General features: G+C 45.4%; 1 protein-coding gene across 1 annotated transcript; it reads left to right on the top strand.

Annotated features, from left to right (window-relative positions):
* Nucleotides 1–10,734: 10,734 nt before the first annotated feature.
* PSMG1 (proteasome assembly chaperone 1) lies at nucleotides 10,735–21,085 on the top strand. The gene is made up of 7 exons (XM_077321549.1): nucleotides 10,735–10,947; nucleotides 12,192–12,301; nucleotides 12,678–12,829; nucleotides 13,113–13,175; nucleotides 14,692–14,890; nucleotides 18,160–18,296; nucleotides 20,814–21,085. Exons 1-7 carry the CDS (start codon nucleotides 10,808–10,810, stop codon nucleotides 20,883–20,885), a joined length of 873 nt encoding a protein of 290 aa, XP_077177664.1. The 5' UTR covers nucleotides 10,735–10,807; the 3' UTR covers nucleotides 20,886–21,085.
* The last annotated feature ends 4,431 nt before the right edge of the window (nucleotides 21,086–25,516 follow it).

The raw sequence follows: 25,516 nt of genomic DNA, 5'->3' as shown, positions 1-25,516 counted from the left end.
CACAACTTTCACTTACAACTCCTTTGTAACTGGATTGTTGCTTTAGGTTTGATTTTTCGCATTGTGAGATCACTTGTGTGTTACCTGGAGGATGTGCAAAGTACATTCCTCCAGACTGTTATACATTATTTCCACTAGGTGGGGATCATATTATTCATCATCGTATTATTATGATTTATAAACAGGACATCTCTCTTAGGCTGCAGTTGTGCACCTGCCCCCTCACATTTACTAAGACGTCTGTGCAAACATGTATTGGCTCAGGTTATTGGGGTAGTTTACACAAAAGTTGTAACTTCTGTAACTTTGTCCAGCAGATAAAACATATAACTTAGAATGTGTTGATCCCAGAGGTTTTCTTCCATAAGCAGAAGGATGCCTTTGCATCCAACCCCAAGTCCTTGATCCAGTTATAGCATGAGTGGTGATGCAATTGTTTGTCCTCCTTTGACTGCATGAATTGGGAAATGTATTCATTGCTGGCCTTCCAGTGGTGTGATCGTTGCCATTATGCCATCACTGGAGTGAAAAAGACAACTGAATTGCCCTACTCTCTTTCTCACTCTCACATAAATATGTGACGTTTATAGCAAGCAGAGGTTCCAAGCAAAGTACAACATGTTTAAGGCCAAACTAATTGCTGGTCAGAGCATTTCCTAGATTTTAATGTAGAACTATAAAAGGTAAAGGTATCCCCTGTGCAAGCACTGAGTCATGTCTGACCCTTGGGGTAACGCCCTCTAGCGTTTTCTTGGCAGATTCAATACAGAGTGGTTTGCCAGTGCCTTCCCCAGTCATTACCGTTTACCCCCCAGCAAGCTGGGTACTCATTTTACCGACCTCGGAGTTGGCCTTGAGTCGGCCTTGAGCCGTCTGCTGAGATTGAACTCCCAACCTCATGGACAGACAGCTTCAGACAGCATTTCTGCCACTTACTGCTCTGCACCACTGGACAACACTAATGTAGAACTATAGGACAACACCAAAAATGGCAGCATGGACACCATGGTTCAAAATATCCCTTGTGAGTCTCAGTAAGTAACATTTTTCCCTTGGCTTGCTCTATTGTCAGAATTATGAATACCGTAATTTGATACCATTTTAGAAAAAGGCTTTGAGCTTTCTTGTTTGTCAAAGAAAGTTTGAAGAAAGGTTGCAGAGAAGTAGCTCAAAGGCCAAATGAAATGGAGACCAAATGTTAGCTTATAAAAATTGCCTTAACATTCTGGTGCTAAGTTTACAGCAGAGGTCAATATAAAACTGTAGCTCCCCAAGATTGTTTCAGGTTAGGGAGAGGGTTGAAACTGGTGGCAGAGAAGTCATGCTGGTCCCCCTCTGGGTCTTGGAACGACTTCTGGGCATCCTAAGATGAACTTTAAAGGGATGTGCGAACAGTTTGGAATCTCTGCCAACACACAAGCTGAGCTGAGTTCACATACTCAGTTCACAGAGTTCACAGAGAGAGGAGTGGCACTGTATGTGAGGAAAGGGCTTACCTGTCAGAAAATTCTAGTGAAGGAGAGCATATCTACAGTGGAAAGCATCTGGGTGAAAATAAGCGAGGGGGAAACAAACTGTGGTGGTTGGTGTCTGCTACCGACCGCCTGACCAACGAGAGGATGTGGATGCTGCACTTTGTGAGCAGCTTGAGAAAATATCCAAGCGGCAGGAGCTTGTCATCATGGGTGACTTCAATTTCCCAGATGTGTGCTGGGAAACAAACTCTGCAAAGCATCCTCATTCATGCAACTTTCTGACCTGCATGGCTGACAATTTCATTTATCAAATGGTAGATGAACCCACAAGAGGTTCGGCCGTACTGGACTTAATACTGACCAACAGGCAAGAGTTGGTGGATGAGGTGAAGGAGGTGGGGACCCTAGGGGGAAGTGACCATGTCCTCATAGAATTCCTTTTGAGATGGGGAGGCAAGGAAGCTTGTAGCCAGACGCGGATGTTGGATTTTCGTAGGGTAAACTTTAATAAACTCAGAGACATGATGAGTGTCATACCATGGACGAGAATGCTGGAAGGGAAGGGAGCATGTGAAGGGTGGGCGCTACTCAAACAAGAGCTATTGCATGCTCAATCAATGACTATCCCAGAAACACGAAAACACTGCAGGAGCTCTAAGAAGCCTATTTGGATGAACAGAGAACTTCAAGAGGAACTAAGAAAGAAAAGGAAAATGTTCAGGAAATGGAGGGAAAGACAGAGCTCTAAAGAAGAGTACCTACAGGTTACTAGGGACTGTAGATCAATCATCAGAAAGGCCAAAGCTGAGAGTGAGCAAAAATTGGTCAGGGAAGCCCACTGTAACAAGAAAAGATTTTTCAGTTATGTGAGGAGCAAACGTAAAGTAAAGGAGGCAATAGGCCCACTGTTGGGGGCGGATGGACAAACTCTAACGGAAGATGCAGAGAAAGCAGAAAGGCTTAGTGCCTATTTTACATCTGTTTCTTCCCATAGGTCAAAGGGTTTAGGCACATCTAGAGATGGCAGTAGCCAAACTATAGTGTCTGGGTGGCAGGTTAACATGGATAGAGAGGTTGTCGAGAGGCATTTAGCTGCACTGGATGAGTTCAAATCCCCAGGGCCGGATGAAATGCACCTGAGAGTGCTCAAAGAACTTTCCGGAGAACTTGCAGAACCCTTGTCCATCATCTTCGGGACCTCTTTAAGGACTGGAGATGTCCCGGAGGACTGGAAGAGAGCAAATGTTATTCCGATCTTCAAAAAAGGGAGGAAGTTTAATGGGTTTAAACTACAAGTACAACAATATAGGCTAGATATCAGGAAAAAAATGTTCACAGTCAGAGTAGTTCAGCAGTCGAATAGGCTGCCTAAGGAGGTTGTGAACTCCCCCTCACTGGCAGTCTTCAAGCAAAGGTTGGATACACCCTTTTCTTGGATGCTTTAGGATGCTTAGGGCTGATCCTGCGTTGAGCAGGGGGTTGGACTAGATGGCCTGTATGGCCCCTTCCAACTCTATGATTCTATGATTCTATGATTCTATACTCTGAGCAGGAACCTTCCTTGCCTATTTGCAGCTCAAGACCGGCATAGGATGTTTTAATGAGTACTATGTCAAAATGGGACTCTTCATTGTTATATCACTTCTGGGATATACACTCCCCTGTATTCTTGGTTTGGCATTCAACTAACAGCAAAAATATCTTATAGCACAGATGGCCAAACTGTGGGTCTCCATATGTCCATAGACTACATTTACCATGCCAGCTTGTGCTGGCAGGGGCACATGGTTATTGAAGTCCATGGATATCTGAAGACCCACAGTTTGGCCACCCGTCTTAAAGGCCAACCTTCCTCTAAAACAACTCCTGACACTAGTTCTTCCAAAATTACCTAAAGCAAAACCACCCACCATGAGCCAGTAAAAATCTTTCTAGGGCAGAGTCTGCACTTTGTTTATTCCATTGTCAATCCTGTTGAATTCAGATCAATTTTAACTCTGGTTTCCCTCTCCCCCCCTCCCCATTGAAACAGAAAAGTGTTCTGCACGTGGTTAGTGTAGTTCAGAAGGGGGGGGGCAAGCCTCTTTTTTTCTTTTCTTGAAGGGGAGGGGAGAGAAGCCAAGCAGGGAGCCTCTTTCTTTTCTTGGAGGTGGGGAGAGAGGATCGAAGAAGGCAGAGGCGGGAGAAAAAAATCCAAGACCGACAGAAGTTGAGAGAAATTAGGGGCTTCTCCTTTAAGGGAAGCTGGTCACATGATCAGCTTGGGCCAATCAGGGGTTCTCTACCACAGAGCAAAGCCCAGATTCAAAACATCCTGTTTTCTCAATTCGATTGTTACAATATTGAGCATTAAAAGCCCTCTAAGATATCGCACAATAAAGGTAGGGCCACTCCAGATCAATCCTTCTTGCTGCAGAAGGAAAATTTAAATAGCCCAAAATCAAAACGGAAATCGCATTCTGTGTAGATGGCAGGGACTGAATCGACCTGGGATTGGAAAACAGGGACTGAATCAACCTGGGATTGGACGGCAGGGACTGAATTGACCTGGGACCTGTGCAGTTTACACCTAGGTTAGATCTTTTCCAACTTGAGCTAAAGGATTAACTTCTAGCAAACAGAAGGATGCTGTACTTTTCTTGCTAGATAAACTACTTGTCTATCTGCAGAAGTGAGCAATAACTCATAACAGCTCATACCCTGCCACAAATTTTGTTAGTCTTGAAGGTGCTACTGGGCTCTTAGTCTTTTCTATCAGCAGGCATACAGTAACAACAAAGAGGTTCTGATGTCTAGCACATTTATTGCAGCATAGTTGTTTTCATACCACTTTGTCAGAAGTATAACATGTTCACTAAATGAATAGAATGAAATATATAAAAGGGTGAGGGGAACGAGTTATTACAAAAAGGACAAGGAAGCCCAGCTTGTCAATGTATGTGTGTGGTATTACATCGCAGAGCACAGATGAAATCAGGATGTATTGTTATTATTGTGTTTACACAGCTGACACAGTAATATGCAGGCTCTACAAGGTCTAAGTCATTCAAAAGTATACTTGTGAAGAGGAATGACTACAGGAAATATAGCACATTTTAAAAGCTGAAATATATCAACCAGTTTGAGGTAAAAATCATTATGCAGTTTTAAATAATTAGTATTTTACAACAAGTATGTGTGTGTTGGCCATGATCAATACTTGCATGAGGTGGTCTTGTGGAAAATCCAGAAGACTGGATATAAAACTCTGTCTTTCATCCTGCTATGTCTGCTGAGGTTAACTTTATATCAACCTAAACTGTACTGGTATCCATCTGGAACAAATATAGTAACTCACAATGAGATGATTCAGTTTCTGTTCCAAACCATATCTCTATATTTTCCCCACGTTGAAAGGATGAGCTCTGAAAAAGAGGCATGTTTCACCAATCCAGGATGGGGTTTGGGTTCATTGGTATGGCGGCACTTCCGGACACAGAAGTGCTGTTAGATTTTTTTTTTAAATGATACTCTCATCTCAGCTGTAGACACTACATCCTGTCTTTCATCCACGTTCAGTTTGCCAAATGAAACCCCTCCTCAAAAATAGTAATCTGACTACAGCAACCCATATTAGTTACCAGAAGTTAGACTAATGTAACACTCTCTAGATTAGACTGTTCTTGAAGACAATTCAGAAATTTCAATCTGTCTTCAATGTACCAAGAAGATTGCTATCTGAGGTAGATTACAGATTGCACATAACACTTTACAGATTTCCAGGGACTGCTTGTTTGTTTCTAGTCCTAGTTCAAAGTACTAGTGTAACCTGTGGTTTAGGTCCCAGGTATTTGATTCCCACTCCCATCCCTGCTCAGGCACAGCATTCTACAACCCTAGTCCTCTTTCAAGATCCAAGACCATTAAGAGTGAAACTTTATGGGTGGTTCTCCAGAAAATAGGGCATAATGGAAAGTACGCCTGGCCACAGGAAACAAGTCAAAGCACACCTGCCCATAGGGAATAATAGGAATCTTGCCTGTCCATAGGGAATAATGGGAAGCATGACTGCCCATAGGGAACAATGGAAAGCACACCTGCCCATAGGAAACAATGAAAAGCATGCTGGCCCATAGAGAATAATGGAAAGCACACCTGCCCATAGGAAACAAGGTAAAGCACGACTGCCCATAGGGATTAATAGAAAGCACGCCTGCCCATAGGAATCAAGGCAAAGGACCCCTTGGAATAGGGAATAATGAAAAGCACGCCTACCCATAGGAAACAATGCTAAGCATGCCTACCCATAGGGAATAATGAAAAGCACACTTGCCCATAAGGAATAATGGGAAGCATGACTGCCCATATAGAATAATGGAAAGCATGCCTGCCCATAGGAAATAATGGAAAGCACAGCTGCCTATAGGGAATAATGGAAAGCACGCCAGCCCAGACGGAAAAATGGGAAGCACGCCTGCCCATAGGAAACAAGTCAAAACACGCTGGCCCATAGGGAATAATGGAAAGCATGCCTACCCACAAGAAACAAGGCAAAGCACGGCTGTCCATAGGGCACAATGAAAAGCACACCTGCCCATAGGGAATAATAGGAATCACGCCTGCCCATAGGGAATAATGGGAAGCATGACTGCCCTTAGGGAATAAAGGAAAGCATACCTGCCCATAGGAAACAATGAAAAGCACGCTGGCCCATAGAGAATAATGGAAAGCACACCTGCCCATCTGTACACAGCCCGTGGCGCCACGGGCGCCACGGACTGTATAAAGGAGTAAGGGGTAGTGGGGAGGAGTTAGGGCGGGACCGGTCCGGGATAAAAACTCGGAGGGGCCAATCAGGAGCCGCGAAGCGGCTCCTGATTGGCCCCTCCAAGTGTCCATCCCGCCCGAAGCAGGCAATGGGGCGCGCGGCTCCCCATTCCCTGCTTCACCCGCACAGCGACAGGTAAGCGCTTCGGGGGCCGTTCGCCGCTGTGGGAGGGTCGGGGTGGTGGGAGCCGGCCTTCTCTGGGCGTCCGGAGCGCCCTCGCGGTAGCGAGGGCGCTCCGGAGGCCCAGAGAACGCCGTTCGCCGCTGGGGGAGGGTCGGGGTGGTGGGAGCCGGCCTTCTCTGGGCGTCCGGAGCGCCCTCGCGGTAGCGAGGGCGCTCCGGAGGCCCAGAGAACGCCGTTCGCCGCTGGGGGAGGGTCGGGGTGGTGGGAGCCGGCCTTCTCTGGGCGTCCGGAGCGCCCTCGCGGTAGCGAGGGCGCTCCGGAGGCCCAGAGAACGCCGTTCGCCGCTGGGGGAGGGTCGGGGTGGTGGGAGCCGGCCTTCTGTCGGCCCCGGCTGCGGCCTCGCCCGGCGAGCCCGCTCCCGGGGCCGACAGGACGCCGTGGGAGCCTTTGGGGAGGGTGGGGGGGCGGGAGCCTCCCTTCCCAGCCCCCCTTTTCGCTCCGGCTTCTGCCGGGGCTGAGCTCTCCCTCGCACCCGCGACGGAGATCTCCGCCCCGACAGAAGCCTCCTTTCCCAGCCCCCCTTTTCCCTCCGGCTTCTGCCGGGGCTGAGCTCTCCCTCGCACCCGCGAGGGAGATCTCCGCCCCGACAGAAGCCCCCTTTCCCAGCCCCCCTTTTCCCTCCGGCTTCTGCCGGGGCTGAGCTCTCCCTCGCACCCGCGAGGGAGATCTCCGCCCCGACAGAAGCCCCCTTTCCCAGCCCCCCTTTTCCCTCCGGCTTCTGCCGGGGCTGAGCTCTCCCTCACACCCGCGAGGGAGATCTCCGCCCTGACAGAAGCCTCCTTTCCCAGCCCCCCTTTTCCCTCCGGCTTCTGCGGGGGACGGGCTCTCCCCCCCCAGCCCATCTAGCGCCCATTTTATTTAAATTTAAAATGGGCTTGAAATCTAGTAGGGAATAATGGAAAGCATACCTGGCCGTAGGGCATAATGGAAAGCATGCCTGCCCATAGGGAATACTGGAAAGCACACCTGCCCATAAAGTGTAATGGAAAGCACAGCTGCCTATAGGGAATAATGGAAAGCATGCCTGGCCATAGGAAACAAGGAAAAACATGCCTGCCTATAGGGATTAATGGAAAGTACACCTGCCTATAGGGAATAATGGAAAGCACACTGCCCATAGAAAGGAGGCAAAGCATGCCTTCTCATCGGAAATAATGGAATGCACGACTGCCCTTAAGCAGTAACAGTCATGCTTTAGAATAGGATTTAAAGGCTAATAAGGTTGGTTATTATAGTAGAGATGAATGTGTATTTTTATTGATGGTGAAAGCAAGGAATCGAAAGTCTTGAACACTTTGTAGTTATTTTTCCCTATTGTCAGCCTTTCAGTTGATTATGCTTTGGTGATCTCTGCACTGATTTCAAATCTTCTGTCGTTTCTTACAATAGTGTGGTATCATCAGCATATATGACTAGTTCCTTCCACCAGCTTTCTATGTAACCCAGTTTTCCTTATCATATAATCTGCATATAGATTAAAGTGATAAAGATATAAAATACATCCTTGTATGACATCTTTGCCAATACCATTTTGTTTCTCCCTATTCTGAACTAACTGTAGCCTCTTGTCAAGAGTACAGGTTGCTCATTAAAACAATCAGATGCTGTGGCACAGCTATTTCTTTTAATACCAATCATAGCTTTTCGTGATCAACATATCAAAAATTCTGCTGCAATCTATGAGTTACTGATTTCTTCTGATATTCTTTGTATGTTCCAGCATCTAGTGTAGATTTGTAGTATAATCTCTAGTTCCTTTTCATTTTCTGAATCCAGCATGAACATCTGTCATTTCTTGTATATAGGTTCTTTGTTGTAAGATTCTGAACATCTCTTTACCTGTGTGAGAAATTATTGCAACATTCCAATAGTTGTTGCAATCTTTGATGTCTCCTTTTTTGAATTTGATTATAGAATCATAGAACAATAGAATAATAGAGTTGAAAGGGTGTCAGGATCACATGATCACTGCCATGATTTGTGCTTGACCTGAGTGGTTCCATCTTGTATCAATGTGTGTCTGTTTCACTGATTTTGTAATAACCCTGAACTGTCTATGTAGAGATTTAGTTGCTGTAACAATTATGCTAGACTGTGTTATCTCTGGGAAGGATGGTGGAGTTACATCCAAGGCCAAGAAGACCCGGTTGTCACGTTTGGATGCGAGCCCAGGCTGGCACCTGCAGGAGGGGGCTTCTTGCTCTCTGGGGAAGTAAACTGTTTGGGCAGGAAATTGAACCAGTAAAAGGGAATGTATTCTGTGATCAGATTCGACTATGAACGTCTAGGTATTCTGAGCTGCTAGCAATAAAGCTTTCTATTAATCCAGAAGTGTCATTTCTAGTCTGTCGGTCCTGACAGTTAGTTGAATTTCACAACCATACTCCTTCTGTCGAGATGTCAGATCAAGAGGGGGAACCAAAAACCGAACCTCAGCCAAAGGAAGAGCCGGTGAGGCCCAAAACAGGGGGAGGAACCGGCGCGATGGCCAGCGGCGGAGAGGTGCCAACCCGGCTGGATTCGGCTTCTCCCTTGGGCGCTCGTCCTAAGTCTGCTTACCTGGTCACAACCAGATCAGGTTTGGCTAGAGCTTTGGACAGCCTGTAGTTGGATTATTACTTGGAGAGGCATGTCACCGACCGCCGGAGACGCTCCAAGTATGATGACCCGGTGGAACCTGACTGGAGTTGGGAGCTGTGCAGAGGGGTCCCAGACCAAGAGACTGTGACCCTTCTTGAGAACCTCAAACTTCGTGACCACATGAATCGCATGGGAGAATGGCTGAGGACCATTGCAGTTGATTCTGATCCCGAAATCCAGTGAGGCGCGCAGTTTTTCCTGGTGAAGATGGGCCGTCCTATCTTGCGCCCTGAAGGAGTGGCCGCGCCGGCACCTGGCACTAGGGACCTGGTTGTGCTGGCTGGAGGACCAGCAGAGCCTCCAGTTCCCACGCAGCTGGCGCCAAATCAGCTTCCGCCGGACCAGCCCGTGCCCAAGCTGCCGCCTTGCAACAAACTGGCGGCTCCTGCAGCACCTGTGCCTGCTCCGGAGGGGGAGGGGCAGTGTCATGGTTGCTTCCGAACCCACTTTGTTGGTGATCCCGAGGAGTTCCATACTTTTCTGAACCATCTCCAAAGCTACATGATGGAGCATAGCCACACATTCCAGGACGATGTGGAGCGGGTGTGCTTCGCAGGGGACATCATGGACGGAGAGGCGACCAAATGGTTCATCAGCCTCTACAAGTACACGCCAACAGAGGTGCGAAATTACGACCGCTTCTGGTGTATGAGGGAGCGCTTTGAAGATCCGTTCAAGGTGGAGACTGTGTTGGAGAACTTGAGGAGCCTGAAACAAGGATCCAGGTCGGTGGCCCAGTACACCCGGGAATTTAAGAAGCTTGTGGCATTGATTCCCAGTTGGGTGGAGGCGCAGCGGGTCCAAGCCTACCGTCAGGGCCTGCGCATGGATCTGACAAAAAAGTGTCTGAACCTGGATGACCCGGAGATGGTGATGGGCTGGGTACGTCTGGCAGGTGAGGTGGAGAAGAGGATGCACCTGGTCACCCACCTGAATGGCGAGAAGGCGAAGGGGGGGAAGAAGGCAAGCACTCCAAAGAAGGCTATTCCAGTGAAGGCAGAAGGCTGACCCTTGGGTCAGTTGCTGTCATCCTTTCTTTCGGGACATCATGAGAGAAAGATCGATCCCTTCAGGTTATAGATCTAATGGCCCCTTCATGTTGCAACATGTTTACAAAGCCAAAGGTGGTACAGGAAACAGTTGTTTTAAATTGGGCATTAGGTAAATTCAGGAAGGATGGGTCCATCCGTCACTGTTTATTGGCTACAATTAGGTAGGGGAATCTTTATGCTTATAGGTGGGGGAAAGTCTGCACTAGGTGTAGACTTGAGCCTCCAAGCCCTGCTAGGGGGGCTTCCAGAAGGCAGAAGGCAGAACTGAAAATATTTTTCCCCCGTATAACAGCGCAAACACCTCCTTAAACGTTCCCCGGCTCTCGCTGCTGAATGCTGGACGGCGCGTGCAGATCGCCCCCGACTCCCAGTCTATGCCACGCAGCGCCCTGTGTCCCGTCTGCTGCCTCGGACCGGGCTCGCCCCCCCTAAGGATGCCTCCGTAGCTTTTCCAGGGCGCCTGCGTGTCACGTCGGAAAAGGCAAGGCAGTGGGGCGAGGAGAGACCAGGCCGCATCTGAGCATGCTCGCCGGGAGCCCCCGCAGCCGCCGCGGCCAGAGCCAGCCGCACTAACCCGGAAGGGGACGGTTCCCGCCTGGGCGTGGACTGGGCCGGCTGCCGGAGCGGCGCTTTCCAGCGGCGGGGGAGGGATGGCCACTTTCTTTGGGGAGGTGGTGGCGGCCCCGTCCCGCGCGGGGGTGGACGATGGCGACGAGGAGGACGAGGAGGCAGAGGCGCGGGAAGAAGCGCCGGAAGACCGGGAGATCCGCGTAGAGCTTGAGGAAAAGAGGCAAGTTAGGGATGGAGCAGACGGACGAAGGGTCTGAATTGACTGGGAGGCGAGGCTCGAGCCGAGGAGGCTGCGGTGGCGGCGCCTCTGAGCATGTGCAAAGTGCCTTTCTATCACCATGAAAAACCAGCCCGCACCTAAGATTGGGCAGGGATCTGGGGCAGGTGGCGTGGCCCGAGCAAGACGCGTGCCAATAAAAGGAGGCTCTGTGGGAGGTTGGTTTGGGTCAGAAGTCCCTTGGGTCAGTTGCTGTCATCCTTTCTTTCGGGACATCATGAGAGAAAGATCGATCCCTTCAGGTTATAGATCTAATGGCCCCTTCATGTTGCAACATGTTTACAAAGCCAAAGGTGGTACAGGAAACAGTCGTTTTAAATTGGGCATTAGGTAAATTCAGGAAGGATGGGTCCATCCGTCACTGTTTATTGGCTACAATTAGGTAGGGGAATCTTCATGCTTATAGGTGGGGGAAAGTCTGCACTAGGTGTAGACTTGAGCCTCCAAGCCCTGCTAGGTGGGCCTCCAGTGCCAAACAGGTGTCCCTAAAAAAAGTAGGACAGTCATTTTGATCCATTGTGGCTTCTGTCCTGTGTTTATTAAGAAAGCTGCTAGTTGTCAGGTGACATGTTGGCACTTTTAACCGGTCAGAATAGCACAGCCCACAAGCTTTTGCAGCCCCCTATCTTTGTTGAGTTAACTGGCTTTAAAGCAAGTATTCTTGGTGTTCCAGGTCATCCTAACAACCTGGTGTGAGTAGTAAATTGAGTCATCTTCACCTCCATCTTTGACCCTCTGGTAGTGGGGGTGGTTTCCACCATGTTCTGTGATTTTATGTCTTTTAATGGGGGGGTTAATGCGTTTTTATTGGACATTGTAACCCACCACAAGCCGGCTTTGGAAGTGGCAGGAAATAAATCCAATAATAATAATGGAATCATAGAGTTGAAAGAGGTCCTACAGGCCATCTAATTCAACCCCCTGCTTAGTGCAGGATCACTTGGCAGGCCTCTGTGGATAACTTGAGCAGAAGGGAATCTCTGCATCTCTGCTGTTGCTTTTCCTGAACAAAGGGGCAAGGTACAGTTTTCCTTGTGGCCTGCTAGAAGCTGCTTTCTGTGGGAATGTGGAGAACTGGATCAGTGGGACTGCTATGAGCTATATTTTTATTCAGCCCGGTTAAATTACGTGGTCCATTTTCTTGCTCAGGATATTATTGTTGGCTCTTGTTTGTTTCTTATGCTCAGGGATGTGCACCTTCTGTGGAACACAGCATTCAGGGCATCTACAGGAAGCTCTTCAGATCATCAGTTTCCTTTTTCAAAATTCATATTGGGTGTAGGACACAATGCAGCAGGTAAGCAGTGCAAACCAAGCAGTTGTTTGTGTCTTATTTAAATGTTAAACGGCAGTGAGAGTCTTCTTTCAACTTTGGTGTAGCTTAAATAATGTTAAATAATATCACAAGTTACTTCGATAATGTTAATATGCTTGTGGGAGGGAAGGATGCCTAGTATAGCCTGATGTTGGCAGCTAAGCAGAGTCAATACTTGTATAGGAGACTGCCAAGGAAGGCTCTACAGTGGAAGGCAATGACAAACTCATTTCAGCTTCTTACTTGCCTTGAAAGCATCTTGCTGGGGTTGCTATAAGTTTTTTGGAACTTGACTGCACTTATCTGTGTAACAGTACTGTTCCAGTGCTACCTAAAGCAAATCTGCCTTTGTTCACAGCATTCTTGTCTTCGTTTGTTTTGAATTCTGGAGACTGGGAAGTAGTTGGATCTGTCAAGTTATGGAATGAATGGGGCAGAACATCACACACAACCAGTGTCCTGCCAACGGATTCTTTCTGTTTGTTCTATCAGTTGATTTCAGATCCTACAGTAAGTAGTATCTATTGTATGTGTATATAGTCCCACCACCCAAATTCTCCATAGAGAGTTGCCTTCTAATCCTGGGGTACAGGCCACGAGTAGCATGTGCTCTGCCATGGAGCTATAGCCTCTTCCCACTCATATCAGCTGCCGGTGATGAAGAGACTTACAGAAATGAGCGATATTTGTAAATACTAATATAGTGAGACTAGTCAGAATTCTTTGATACAGCTTCATACCACCTTAACAATGTAGCACCTGGTCATCAAGTATTTCTATTCTTTCTAAACAGGTTTTGCTGTGCCAGTGCACTTGTTTTGTGGCAGAGGACCAACAATTCCAGTGGCTTGAAAAGGTAGGTGGGGGCAATCAATTTTCCAGAGCACGCAAGAAAAAAATATATGCTTGATATATGGATGGATTCACCAATTCTTTTTTCTCTCATTAGAGTGCCCAACATTGTTGGTGCTATATAATATTATTGTTGTTCATAGCCTGTATACTTATGTTGTACTTTCAGTATTCCGATCACAATGTATTGTCTTGAAATTCTTACAAGAATTCTGTAAGGAAGACCTGAGCTATGTCCTCATAGCAAATGAGGGGGTCAAAGGAGAGAGAAAGTTGCCTAAGGACACTGAGTACACTTGTAACAGGCTGAGTTAGAACTGGGATCTCTCCGTTCACAGCTCATTCTCTTACTTGCTGCACTGTGCAATGCTGGTAGAAAGTGCTGTCATTTCACAGCCAACTTGTGACAGCCCCGTAGGGTTTTCAAGGCTAGAAATGACCAGAGGTGGTTTGCTATTGTCTGCCACATCCTTGATGGTCTCCCATCCAAATACTAACTAGGACTGACGCTGCTTAGCTCTGTAATCTGACAAGGTTGGGTAGTCTGGACCTTCCAGATCAGTGGTTCTCAACCTGGGGTTCGGGACCCCTTTGGGGGTCAAACAAACCTTTCACAGGGGTCATGGCGGAGCAAGCAGTTTGGCCAGGGGGACGCCATCTACACAACAGCCTTGCGGGGTAGATTGATATATATGGTCTGGAGCAGTAGAAAAGAGCAAGATTGGCATGGTGGGACAAGAATGAATGAACTGGGAGGGGTGGGTCCCAGGAAAGACTTCAACTTATTTAAGGACCAACTTCATACAGTAGCTAAACTTAGCTTGTGGCGTTTCAGACGTCTGAAATGTCACAAGCTAAGTTTAGCTACTGTATGGCCTTATACTCTGTCAAGAGATTTCTTAATAAGTTGAAGTTGGTCCTTAAATATAAAAACCATCTCTTAAAAAAGCTGTTGGCGAAACGCATCGGGACTTGTATGAAATAAGAATTAAAGAATAACTGAAACTGAAGAGAGACGACTCTGTATAAGTCCAATTTGGATATTTTTTATTACCATATTGGTTTTCCAGTGCATCTGTACTATTCTATATGGTGGGACAAGAGGCAGAACTGAACTGAGAAACCCTGGGAAAATACCAATTTATATACCAGCATGAACAACGGATCTTCATGCCATTGGTCTGTTTCGGTTTAATTTCTGTGAAAGAACACTTGCATAGTTTTACGGTTGGGGGTCACCACTACATGAGGAACTGTATTAAAGGGTCGCGGCATTAGGGAGATTGAGAACTACCGATCAAGGCACTGCATTACACCAATTCAGAATATATCAGGAAAGTATTGTGAACTGCACTATACTAATTCACATTACTACATTATTTTCCCAATCCAATTGATTATTTTACTTGAACATATCTATATCTCACCATATTGGAAGCTCTCATGACACACCCATTAGCCCCATCACAGTTCTTTTTTGTCTGCCTGATGATGAGATTTAGAATTTCCTTTCTTTCTAGGTGTTTGGACACATTCAGAAGTCGGATTTGCAAGTGGCTGTTTTTTCAACATCTTCCATTACAGATTATAAAACCCCTGAATCAACCGTAATGCTTTCTTCTCCTTTTCTGAAAGCATTAAAGACAAAACAGTTCAAAGATAATGTCTGTTGTTCACTTCTAGAACAACCCAATATTGTACGGGATCTTCCTGCAGCAGGTATGTAATAATGCCTTTTTTTCCTCTTATTTTTTCTCTCTGGCACAAAAAAGACAGGAGGGCCTTGCATCCATTTCAACTTATACAATAGTATATATGAAAAAACATGCCCTTCCTTGTGGTTGACGTCCCGGAGGTAAAAAAAAAAAACCTGCAGCTGTCCCAGGTCTCCACTGGGCAATGCTGCCCTTCCCCTCCCTCTCCCAATAACAAGGCAGTTGCCACCAGTGGTTCTTGAGAGTCCCTCCTGCCAGATGTAGTCATATCTGTGCCTGTGATGCTCTTCAGAGGCCCCATCTAATTGCCATGTCTTCTGCTACATTCCTAGAAGCAGTCGTGGCAGCCATCTTTACACTACTTGGAGCTAGCGTGCTCCTGGAATGGGGTGCTTACCCACAGCCCTTTTTGGTTACTGCACTTTAGAGAGCAAGACAGAATAGGCATGGTGTTTTCCCAGAGATTAGCCTTAGAGCATTCAAAATACTGAGCCGTAAGGGAGGGCGATATAAAAATGTAAAAAAATAAATAGCTAAATGAAAAAAATGTGTATGGTCTTGTCAAGCATTTCAAGCTGAGAAAGGGAAGAAAGAAAAGGTGAAGATGCAATCCCCTCTTCCTTCACTTGGAACTTATCCTAAATGTTCTTTACTTAGGAATGACTAGCTTTACTTGAAGCTGCCACGGTTTAAAGTTCAAAATCCTTAGAAGTTGTGGTTGGGACTTCTTTCCGTTGTCCCTTGCTGCCTGGGTAAGATGGAGTCCGTGGGCATAAACCTATCCCATCATGACTTCCTTTTTGTCTGCCATGCTCCCAATAATGGTTTTGGGGACTGCTTCTAGTGTGTGTTTTAAACTGAATATTTTATATTTTAACTGTATTTTAATTGTTTAATATTTTTATATTGCTGCATTGTGGATCGTGATTAGATGGAAAGGCAGCATAAGACTGTTTTAAAAAAAGATAAATCATAATATGGTATAAGGAAGCTCATTTCTGTCGCTCTCCCTCCCCTCTTCAGGATAAACTTTCCCTTCGGGTTGTTGTGCGTTTTCTGGACTGTGTGGCCAGGGTCTGGTAGTTTTAGTTCTTGGTGTTTCATCAGTAACTGTGGCTGGCATCTTCAAAGGTAGGACATGGTGAAATGGGGATCCCTCTGTGCCAAAGTGTGGAGTGTGTGAACAGTTGCTGGGCATTTTATTTACTTCTCAGTGCAGAGGGTGTAACATACCACATTCCTGTCATATCCTAGGGCAGTGGTCCCCAACCTTTCTGAGGCTGGGGACCGGCAGGGCATCGGGCCGCGCCCGTGCGGGCCGCGCCCGCACATCGGGCCGCGCCCGCACATTGGGCTGCATTCGTGGGCCGCACCCGTACAGTCCGCGCATGCGCGATGCGCGTCCCGGCCCTGATTCCCTCTTCCCCCCCTCCCGCAGTAAGAAGCTTCCCGGGCCGCAAGCTTGCGGCCTGGGAAGTTTTTTACTGCGGGGGGGCGGGGAGAGGGAGCCGCAGCCCGGCACCGGGCCGCAGCCCGCAGGTTGGGGACCACTGTCCTAGGGGATAGACTGGAACTAGAAAGCGCCTTTCCTGTGTGTGAGTGGCATTCATTAGAATTCCATTAGTCTTGCCTGTCTTACCTGATGAACCTTTGCAAGGTGTTTTTAGAGTCCTGTTATTGTTATAGTCTGGTGTTTTTAGGGCTGGTAGCCAAGCATGGAGAGATTCCCATCTTGCAGTGTCTTATCTCTGAAGATGCTAGTCACAGTTACTGGCAGAACATCAGGGACTGAAATTGCCAGACCACAGCCACACAGCCCAGAAAACCCACAACAACCAGCTGACTCTAGCCATGAAAACCTTTGACAATTCATTACTTTCCTTTCCCAAAGGAACAGTTTATACTCTAGCAATTTGGCCTGTTTCCTTCTCTGTCCCTTCTGGGTGTGACATACTAGCAGGGTGTGGAGTTTTAAACCATTGCAGTTGGTGTCATATTCTCAACTGAGACCTTGAGCGCTCTGCAGCTGGGTCTCTGTGCAGTCACAACAACTGCAATATTGAGTTGAATTCTTGGCTGGATGGTATTTCTTCACAGTTTTGGTGAACAGAGTCACAGCATCTTCCAACAATCATCCCTGCCTCTAGGATTACTGCAGTACGTGCTATGGGTGGCTGTCCTTGAAGATGGCCCAGAAGCCCCGGCTAGTACAGAATGTTAAGGGGATAACAAATTTTGCCCTGGCCAAATTCCTTCTTAACAGTCTGCTTTCAGGCCCAGTCCAAGGTGTGGCTTTTGACTGCTAGAGCCCTTCTTGACATGGCTCCCTGTGTGAAATCTGCCCATCCCCCGGCTACCTCCATCCTCCAGTGTTTTGACAAGATTCTGCTTTGTGTCTCTTCTTTGTGGGAAGCAACATTTACACCAAGGAGAGGGCCTTTTCTTCTGTACTGGATTAATTCCCCGTAACACCACCAGTTTTGTATGCTCCTGCATTTTAGAATGCAGCACGAGGAAACACTTGGCTGACTATGACCCCCCGAAGGACATTAAGATCATCCAATTTGAACAAACTGGTGATCCCTGCCCCCAAAGAAGTATGTCTGGCTTCAGCCAGGGCCTCTTTGGTCCTGGCCCCAACCTGGTGGGATGAGCTCCCGGAAGAGCTGAGGACCCTGACAGAAGTAGGTCAGTTTTGCATGGCCTGTAAGACAGAGCTCTTCCACCAGCCATTTGGTTGGAGCCAATGAACCGCAAGATGACTTTGATTAAAGATTTACTGGGCTCCTTCTATACAGATACCCCTCCCTGAAACTAAGAATTGAATTCTCCTAGTGAACCAATTGGCTGGTATGATTGTTTTTAGATTGTATTTAATATATAAATTTTGTATTATGTTTGTTTTAGAAACCAAAAATGTTTCTAAAACAAACATAATCCCTGAGCCAGCACTCTGGGAAGGGTGGGGACTAAATTGAAAAATAAATAAACAAACAAATAAATAAATTATTTTGCAACACTTTTAGCGGCGATAACATATGATTGAAATGTGATAGGTGATTAATATTTTTCTGCTGCTGAAGTTTAAATGTAAAGTATTAAATGTGTATTTTAAGTGTGGGCCTCTTAAGCCCAAGTGGTTGGCCTCTTGTTCCAGGGCTCATCGAAAGGCTGGATGAAAACCTTTTAAGTAACCAGTTCTGTACACATATCTTTATTGTCCATTGTAAATTGGGTTCCTGAGCATTGTCTCCTTTCTTTGGTTATCCTTAGTTCTCAGCTACTGTCAAGTGTGGCGAATCCCTGCTGTGCTTTATCAGTGTTACACTGATGTCATCAAACTGGACATCTTTACAGTTGAAGCTTTCAAGCCTATCCTGTCATCCAAAATCCTAAGTAGCTTGGTTAAGGTAAGCCTTGATTATTTGGACTATACCTAGTCTTATTTCAGATAGCAAGTGTGAGGAAAATTTGGTTTAAATTAATGGAAGGTCTTTCTTTGCAATCTCAATACCTAATGGTTTACTTGCCAAAAGAGTTAGCTTTATATTACTATGGCTCTCCTGAAAGAAGTCTCTTCTAGCAAGACCACACTGCTTGCATCACTTCCATGATGTCTCCTTCTCCCCGCTTTGGGGCACTGTGAAAGTAGTTGAGGAGATTGCACAGGCAATGCTGAACTCGGGGTTTGGTCAATCCTGTAACTATCCCTGATTTTGAGCGGCCTCCTGACATTGCTGGTATAAGCCTTGACTCATGATCAGTAACAGTCATTGGGTTTAAATTGTTTTAGATCCAAACAATGCCTTAAATTGGATGCTTCCTGTCATCATTTAACGTAAACAATGAATTAAGTGCCATCCTAAAAAAAATTTACCATGCGGCTTTATTCCAAATGCTCACATCCTGAGAGGTTTGGACTGTATCTTAACTACCAACTTAATCTCTTGTCCATCTTGGCGAGCTGATTTCCAGAGTTCCATGTTGGTTGGGGGTGGTAACTGCTCAACCAGCTGAAGTGTGTGGAGTGGAAACCAATTAACTACCTTCAGAGTATGCCACATCTGCCTTGCTCTCACCTGCCTGGAGTCACAAAACAATCAGTGGTCTTGGTGATTTATTAAAGCCTTAAGCTTTGAAACTCATTCTGAAACATCAAGTACTGGAGAAGCTCTGGCTTAAATGGAAGACTTAAATATCGGCTTGAATCCTAAGTATGCTTTTCTGCAAGTAAATCCCATTGAATAAAATGGAACAAACTTCTGAGTAGATCCACTTAGGCTTGTTCTCTGAAGTTCTTTCTTAGAGAGCCAGTATAGTGTTGAAGTGGTTATAGATCTGAAGTATGAAAGTGGTGATGGAGGCTTGGTTCCTCACTGTGTCACAGGGTTGTTTTGAGGATAGTGGGGATGGGAGACTTATGAATGCTCCCCTGAGCTCTTTGGAGGAAGGGGGAGATCGATATGGTTATTTGCTCCTAAGCTGTACTTTCTCTAAGGTATACTTTGGAAGTTGAATTTATTGTTTACTCCAGAGTAGTGCCACTACATCAGAATATATTTCAGCAACATAGACTGGACAGATTTGGCAGGAGATACATAATCAGAAACTAAATAAGACTGTCTTTACCCCAATTGACCTCCTTGTGCATGCAGCTCTCATGAGGGCTTCTCCCCTCTGTCCTGCAGCTAGGGATGCTGCACATGTGCTTCTTCAAGCACATATGGAATTTCTGTATCACTGAATGGAGAAGCCATTTTGCACAGAAGTTCCCTGCTTCCTTTCCAGAGTGTTGGCAACAATCCAAGATCATGATAAGCACATTTAAATCCTTTCATTTACCATAAAGGGGGGGGGATTCAATATGCGCTTATTGGTTCTTATTTTTTCCTTTGGTTAGTAATTAGCAAAATCTGAAGCACTCATTGTCAGTGTTCCACTTGTTGTGAGCATCAGCAGTTGCTCATTCACACAGGAAGCTCCACTCAGCAGCTGTCTGGAGTCGTGCAGAGACTTGCATTGTCCACTGCCCATTTTAAGATTACAGCAGTTATTTTTCTAGTCAGGATGTGAACTGCTCCTCTCAGTAGGGGGAAAAAAATTAGAGGGAACATTGTCCACAACCTTTGGCAGACATCTTATACTCATTATCATGTCTTGTGGCTTGGGCAATGGCCGCCTCCACACCACCTCAATTGTTGTGCACATACGCATGCCACCTGTGTGCATACGCTGCATGCCCACACCGCCGCCAAGTTGGGGTCACCGCAAAGGCAAGGTTGAGAACTGCTATCTAATCATAGTTGCCTAGTGCTTTTTTAATGCCACCCATTATGGACTCATGAGTCTTGATATTGAAAAAAAAATCTTGTTCCTGATTTTTAGAGGGGGGGGTACTTTAGAAAGGCATGCTTTGTGTGACAACTTGGGGAAAAATATTTTTTTTGCTTTGTCTGCATGCTTTTACTTCTATTCATTGTTCCAGGCAGTTTGCTTTTAAAAAACAAAAAAATCCATCCACGGGAGAAGGGAGAGGGAGGCAGGTGCAAGGGTGGGACATTGGAGGGGGAGATTGTGTTTCTTTGCTGCCATACATTTCTTTAGCATGTGGCCTGCTGGTTGCTCTCCTCTAGCTCGCGCTTTTTAGGTTGGGGAATCCACTTTATGCGATTCCCCAGCAAGTACTTTAAAATAGAGGATGCAGCTAGCAGTTTGCTGCTTGGATGCTGGATGTTGGTGACATCATGCAGAACGCCAAAAATGTAGCGTCTTCACCAGGTACGCAGTTCACTATATTTATGGTGTACGGAAAAGCCCTCATTCTTTTCACCAGTTATATTTTCTTTTTATTGGTTATGACTATTTATCGATGTGTTCTTTATAGTTCATTTTACGAAGTCTTTTTTTCCCTCTTAAATTTTATCCAGAACACTTCAAGAACCACAGAAACCCTGGCAAAATTGATGATGACAACTGAAATCAACAACATCTACACTTAGAAAAAAAGATTTTCTCTGCTCAGTGCTTTTTAAATTGGATTCTATTTCATCTTTTAAACTGAAGTGACTTTGGTTGGAAGCATTTGGTATTTGTGATTGTTGCATTAGAAGCAGAATGCATGACTTTTTGTACAATCCACTGACTACTTGGGAAGGGGTTCTACTGATAAATGCAAATTAAAATACCTAGTTTTTCACAAGCTATGAGCTGCAAATATTTTTCTTTAGCATTTCAGTTTTCATAATGAGAAACGTACAGTGTTCTTCTCTAGTAAATAAATCAGTATTTGTTGTTGTTAGGTGCGAAGTTGTGTCCGACCCATCGCAACCCCATGGACAATGATCCTTCAGGCCTTCTTGTCCTCTACCATTCCCCGGAGTCCATTTAAGTTTGTACCAACTGTTTCAGTGACTCCATCCAGCCACCTCATTCTCTGTTGTCCCCTTCTTCTTTTGCCCTCAATCGCTCCCAGCATTATGCTCTTCTCCTTCTCATAAGGTGGCCAAAGTATTTCAGTTTCATCTTCAGGATCTGGCCTTCTAAAGAGCAGTCAGGGTTGATCTCCTCTAGGACTGACTGGTTTGTTCGCCTTGCAGTCCTTGCATTTAAGAAGGCATTCTTATCTCTTCTAGCTTTTCTTTGGAATTCTGTATTCAATTGGGTGTATCTTTCTCTTTCTCCCTTGCCTTTTACTTCCTTTCTCTCCTTAGCTATTTGTAAAGTTTCCTCAGACAGCCATTTTGCTTTCTTGCATTTCTTTTTCTTTGGGATGGTTTTAGTTGCTACCTCTTATACAATGTTGCGAACCTCCGTCCATAGTTCTTCAGGCACTCTGTCTGTAAATCAGTGTTATCATCCCTAAAGAGTATTTTAGGATGAAGCCTGTGGAAGTAAACTGCTGAGCTGTTGTCCTATGAGAAGCAGAGTAGACAGGAGTCTCTGGATTCCATTGGCAAATATGCACACATATTTAGAGAAAGGGGCAAAGGGCCCTAGGAAAGGAGTAGACTGCAATTCCCATGGGCATCTGGAAGGCCGCAGTTTTGACATCCCTGGAATAGTTATGCAAAGCAGGCAGCAGGAAACATAAAAAGACCAAAAAGAGCCCTGCCAGATCAGACCAGTGGTCTATCGAGTCTTACATCTTGTCTCACTCTGTGGCCAACTAGTTCTTTTGGAGATCATGCAACAGGGAATAGGGTCTGAGGCCTACTCCTATTCTTGGCTCCTAGCACTGGTATTCAGAGGTTTACTGCCTTTGAACAGGGAGATTCCCTTTAGGCACCATGACTATGAGCTACTGATAGATCTATACTTCATTAATTGTCTGATCCCTTTCTAAAGCTGACTATTCCTGTGGCCACCACTACACCACATTTTAATCATTCCTTGTGTAAAGTTGTAGTTCCTTTAATCTGTCCTGAATCTGCTGCCCATCAGCATCACTGAATGCCCTCCAATTCTAGTATTTTCAGAGCGGGAGAAAAATTTAATTGTCAATTCTCTCCACCCCATACATAATTTTATAAATATCTATCATGCTCCCCATTTTTAGTTGTCTCTTTTCTAAACTGAAAATCCCCAGCTCCTAAGCCTTTCCCCACAATGAAGATACTCCAGCCCCTAAACATCTTGTTTGCCCTTTTCTGTACCTTTTCCAGTTCTGCAGTGTTCTTTGTGAGGTGCGATGACCATAACTACACGCAGTATTTCAAATAAGGCTGCACTGTAGATCTGTTGTAGTATTGGGTGTTTTAAGCAAACAAACTGAAACTAAACCCTGAGAAGACAGAGGTAGTGTTGCTTGAGAAGACAAAGATTGTGAAGAATCCTTGCAGTTAAGAGTCTTGGGGTTATAGTGGATTCAATGTTATTTCTGGAGAAACAAATTAATGCAGTTACCAAACACTTTCTCCCAACTCAGCCTAACCTGTAAGATGGCCCTTTATCTTGCTATGGCTGACTTGGCCACCTGGATCCAGTGAGATCTAGATTAGACTACTGTAATGCACTGTACATTGGTCTTCCCTCAAAATCAGTTCAGAAACTGTAGTTATTGCAAAACTCCTTGGTCTGGCTATTATCAAAAGCTAGATGGAGCATGCATATTACTCCCATTCTACAATCACTCCGCTGACTGCCTGAAACGATGCAAAACTGAATTATTCAAGACAGCTTTTCTATGCAGGCAATAGAGCAACACTATACTAAATGATTCCCAAAGTTACTTAAATTATTAGGGCTTGTGGTCTATACTACTGTGTTTTGCTAACTACAACTGTCATTTAACTAATTTTTAATCCGTAAGATACCGGTTCACAGTGGTTTCTTTGGGGGGGAAAATCCAGACAATAAAACTCCATATAATACCCCCTAGAACCCCAATAATTACAATTACAACAATCCAAAGATGTCAAATACAACTCTCCTTGGATGACAACTCTTCTTGGATGCTTTAGGATGCTTTGGGCTGATCCTGCATTGAGCAGGGGGTTGGACTAGATGGCCTGTAATGGCCCCTTCCAACTCTATGATTCTATGATTCCTACAGGAAGGCCCTTACAAGGGCAACATAGGAGAAAATCAAGTTGTGCCCTAGTTGAGGTGACCAATAAGTTGGTACCTGCCAAGCGTAAAACCCTGCAAGGGAAATAGGGCATAAGATGGTCCCTCAGATATGCAGGTCCCAGACCGCGAAGGGCCTTAAAGATCAATACCAAGCCCTTGAACCTAATCCAGGCCACAACTGGCAACCAGTGCAGTTGCTTCAGCACAGGCAGGGGCCATCCAAGATATTCCTGTAAGGACCCTAGCAGCTGCTTTTTGCTCTAGCTGCAATTTCCAGGCCAGGGTCAAGGGCAGGCCCGCGTAAAGCGAGTTACAGGATCTCCGTCTTGTTGAGTCTCAGGCAACTGTTCAAGCCACCCAGCCATGGCTTCCAAACATCTGGCAAATTGTTCCTGGGGGGGAGATCCGGGCGGCTGACCATGAGGAGATAGAGCTGGCTATCATCAGCATACTGATGGCAACCCACTCCATAACTCTGGACCAGCTGGGCCAAAGGATGCATGAAGATTTTTAAAAAGAGTAGGGGAGAGCATTGCGCTCTGCAGAACCCCACATGGGAGTGAAAAAGAGCTCATTTTGGGAGGGGGCAACCAATATAACATCAACTGATAATTTTAAACATTTTTAATAAAAATATTTTAAATTAACTTCCACCCAATTGGAGAAACCCTTCCCCTGTCAAGAAACCTCAGGGTTTCAGGAAACCCCAGTTAAGAAAGCCTGTTCTAGGAGCATCATAATCGTATTCGAATTTCATTTCTACTCTTTGCCTGGTGTTAGGCTAACTGGCCTGGAATTTCCTGTGGTTCCCTTCTGAATCCCTTTTTAAAAAACTGGTGTAACATTAGCTGCTCTCCAATGATAAGTACATACACCGATTAACAATAAGTGAATAGAATGCTAATTAAATCAAGCATTCAAACCAACAACAAAAAATAAAAAGCAACAATAACAAATGTATTCTTTTATGGACCTTTTGGGGAATCTGGTATCATGGTTAGAGAGCCTGAATAAGAACTAGGAGACCAAAATTCGAACTCACTGGATGACCTTAAGCCAGTGCTTTTCTCTCTGACTAACCTACCTGTGTAGATATAAGGGAGGGGCCACTAGTTATGTCCACTATTCGATTTGTTCATCGTTGAGCTGGAACTAAGGGTCAGCAGCATAGTGGACAAGTGGGCAAGTCTCACACAAAAGTATTCAGGATGGTGAAAACCAAGGGTGACTGTGATGAGCTGCAGGACGATTTCCACAAGCTGGGTGAGATGTGGCAAAAAAAATTCAATGTTGGCATGGTGATGCACATTGGGACAAAAACAATCCCAACATTAAGTATAGCCTAACAGATTCGGAACTTGCTGGATACCATTTCTGCACAATGGCCCCCCACACTGACATTCTTAAAGAATCCAGTAATGCAAAACTTTATGCACAAAATTTTGCCTCCCCAGTAAAAGAGCCAAATGTTGTGACCCCTTACTCCCCAGTTTCTGAATCTTGCTTTGCAGTGGTTCCCCCCCCCCTTCAGATCTTAAGTTGCAGTTTCCCAGTGAGGAATTTCTTAATTCAGATTTGGTTTCCGGCCACACCACCATTTTGTGTTGTCAGTGTCACATGCTTACCCTGCCTACTACACTCCTGATATAGTCTTAATGTTGTCCCCTGAGCAATCTGGCTATTTTTTTTTAAGTGTATTGTTGATTGCATTATGACACACAGAAAATTTCATTATAATACAGCAACATTATAACATGAGGACAAAACAGGCAAGGAGATTTCATGCAGCCTTCTCCAATTATCCATCCATGAAGTTTTGTTTTTGTCTTTTTTAGTGGGTAGGTTTTAATGCCACATGCTTGTATTGTTTCTTCATATCCCCTCTCCCTTTCTCTTCCCACATAGTTCTCGGCATATTTTCTTCATTTTTACAATGTTAGAATATTACTGCATATGCCAATACATAATAATAATATTTTTAGAATGAGATTGTCTCACTGAAAAAGGACACAGGTTCATAATGAGTAGGTTTGACCACAATACATCTAGCATTTTTTTACAA

Source organism: Paroedura picta, chromosome 2 (assembly GCF_049243985.1).
Source record: "Paroedura picta isolate Pp20150507F chromosome 2, Ppicta_v3.0, whole genome shotgun sequence".
Lineage (NCBI taxonomy): Eukaryota > Metazoa > Chordata > Lepidosauria > Squamata > Gekkonidae > Paroedura > Paroedura picta.
The sequence above is the reverse complement of the archived record's forward strand: the minus strand, read 5'-3'. Positions and strand labels throughout refer to the sequence as shown.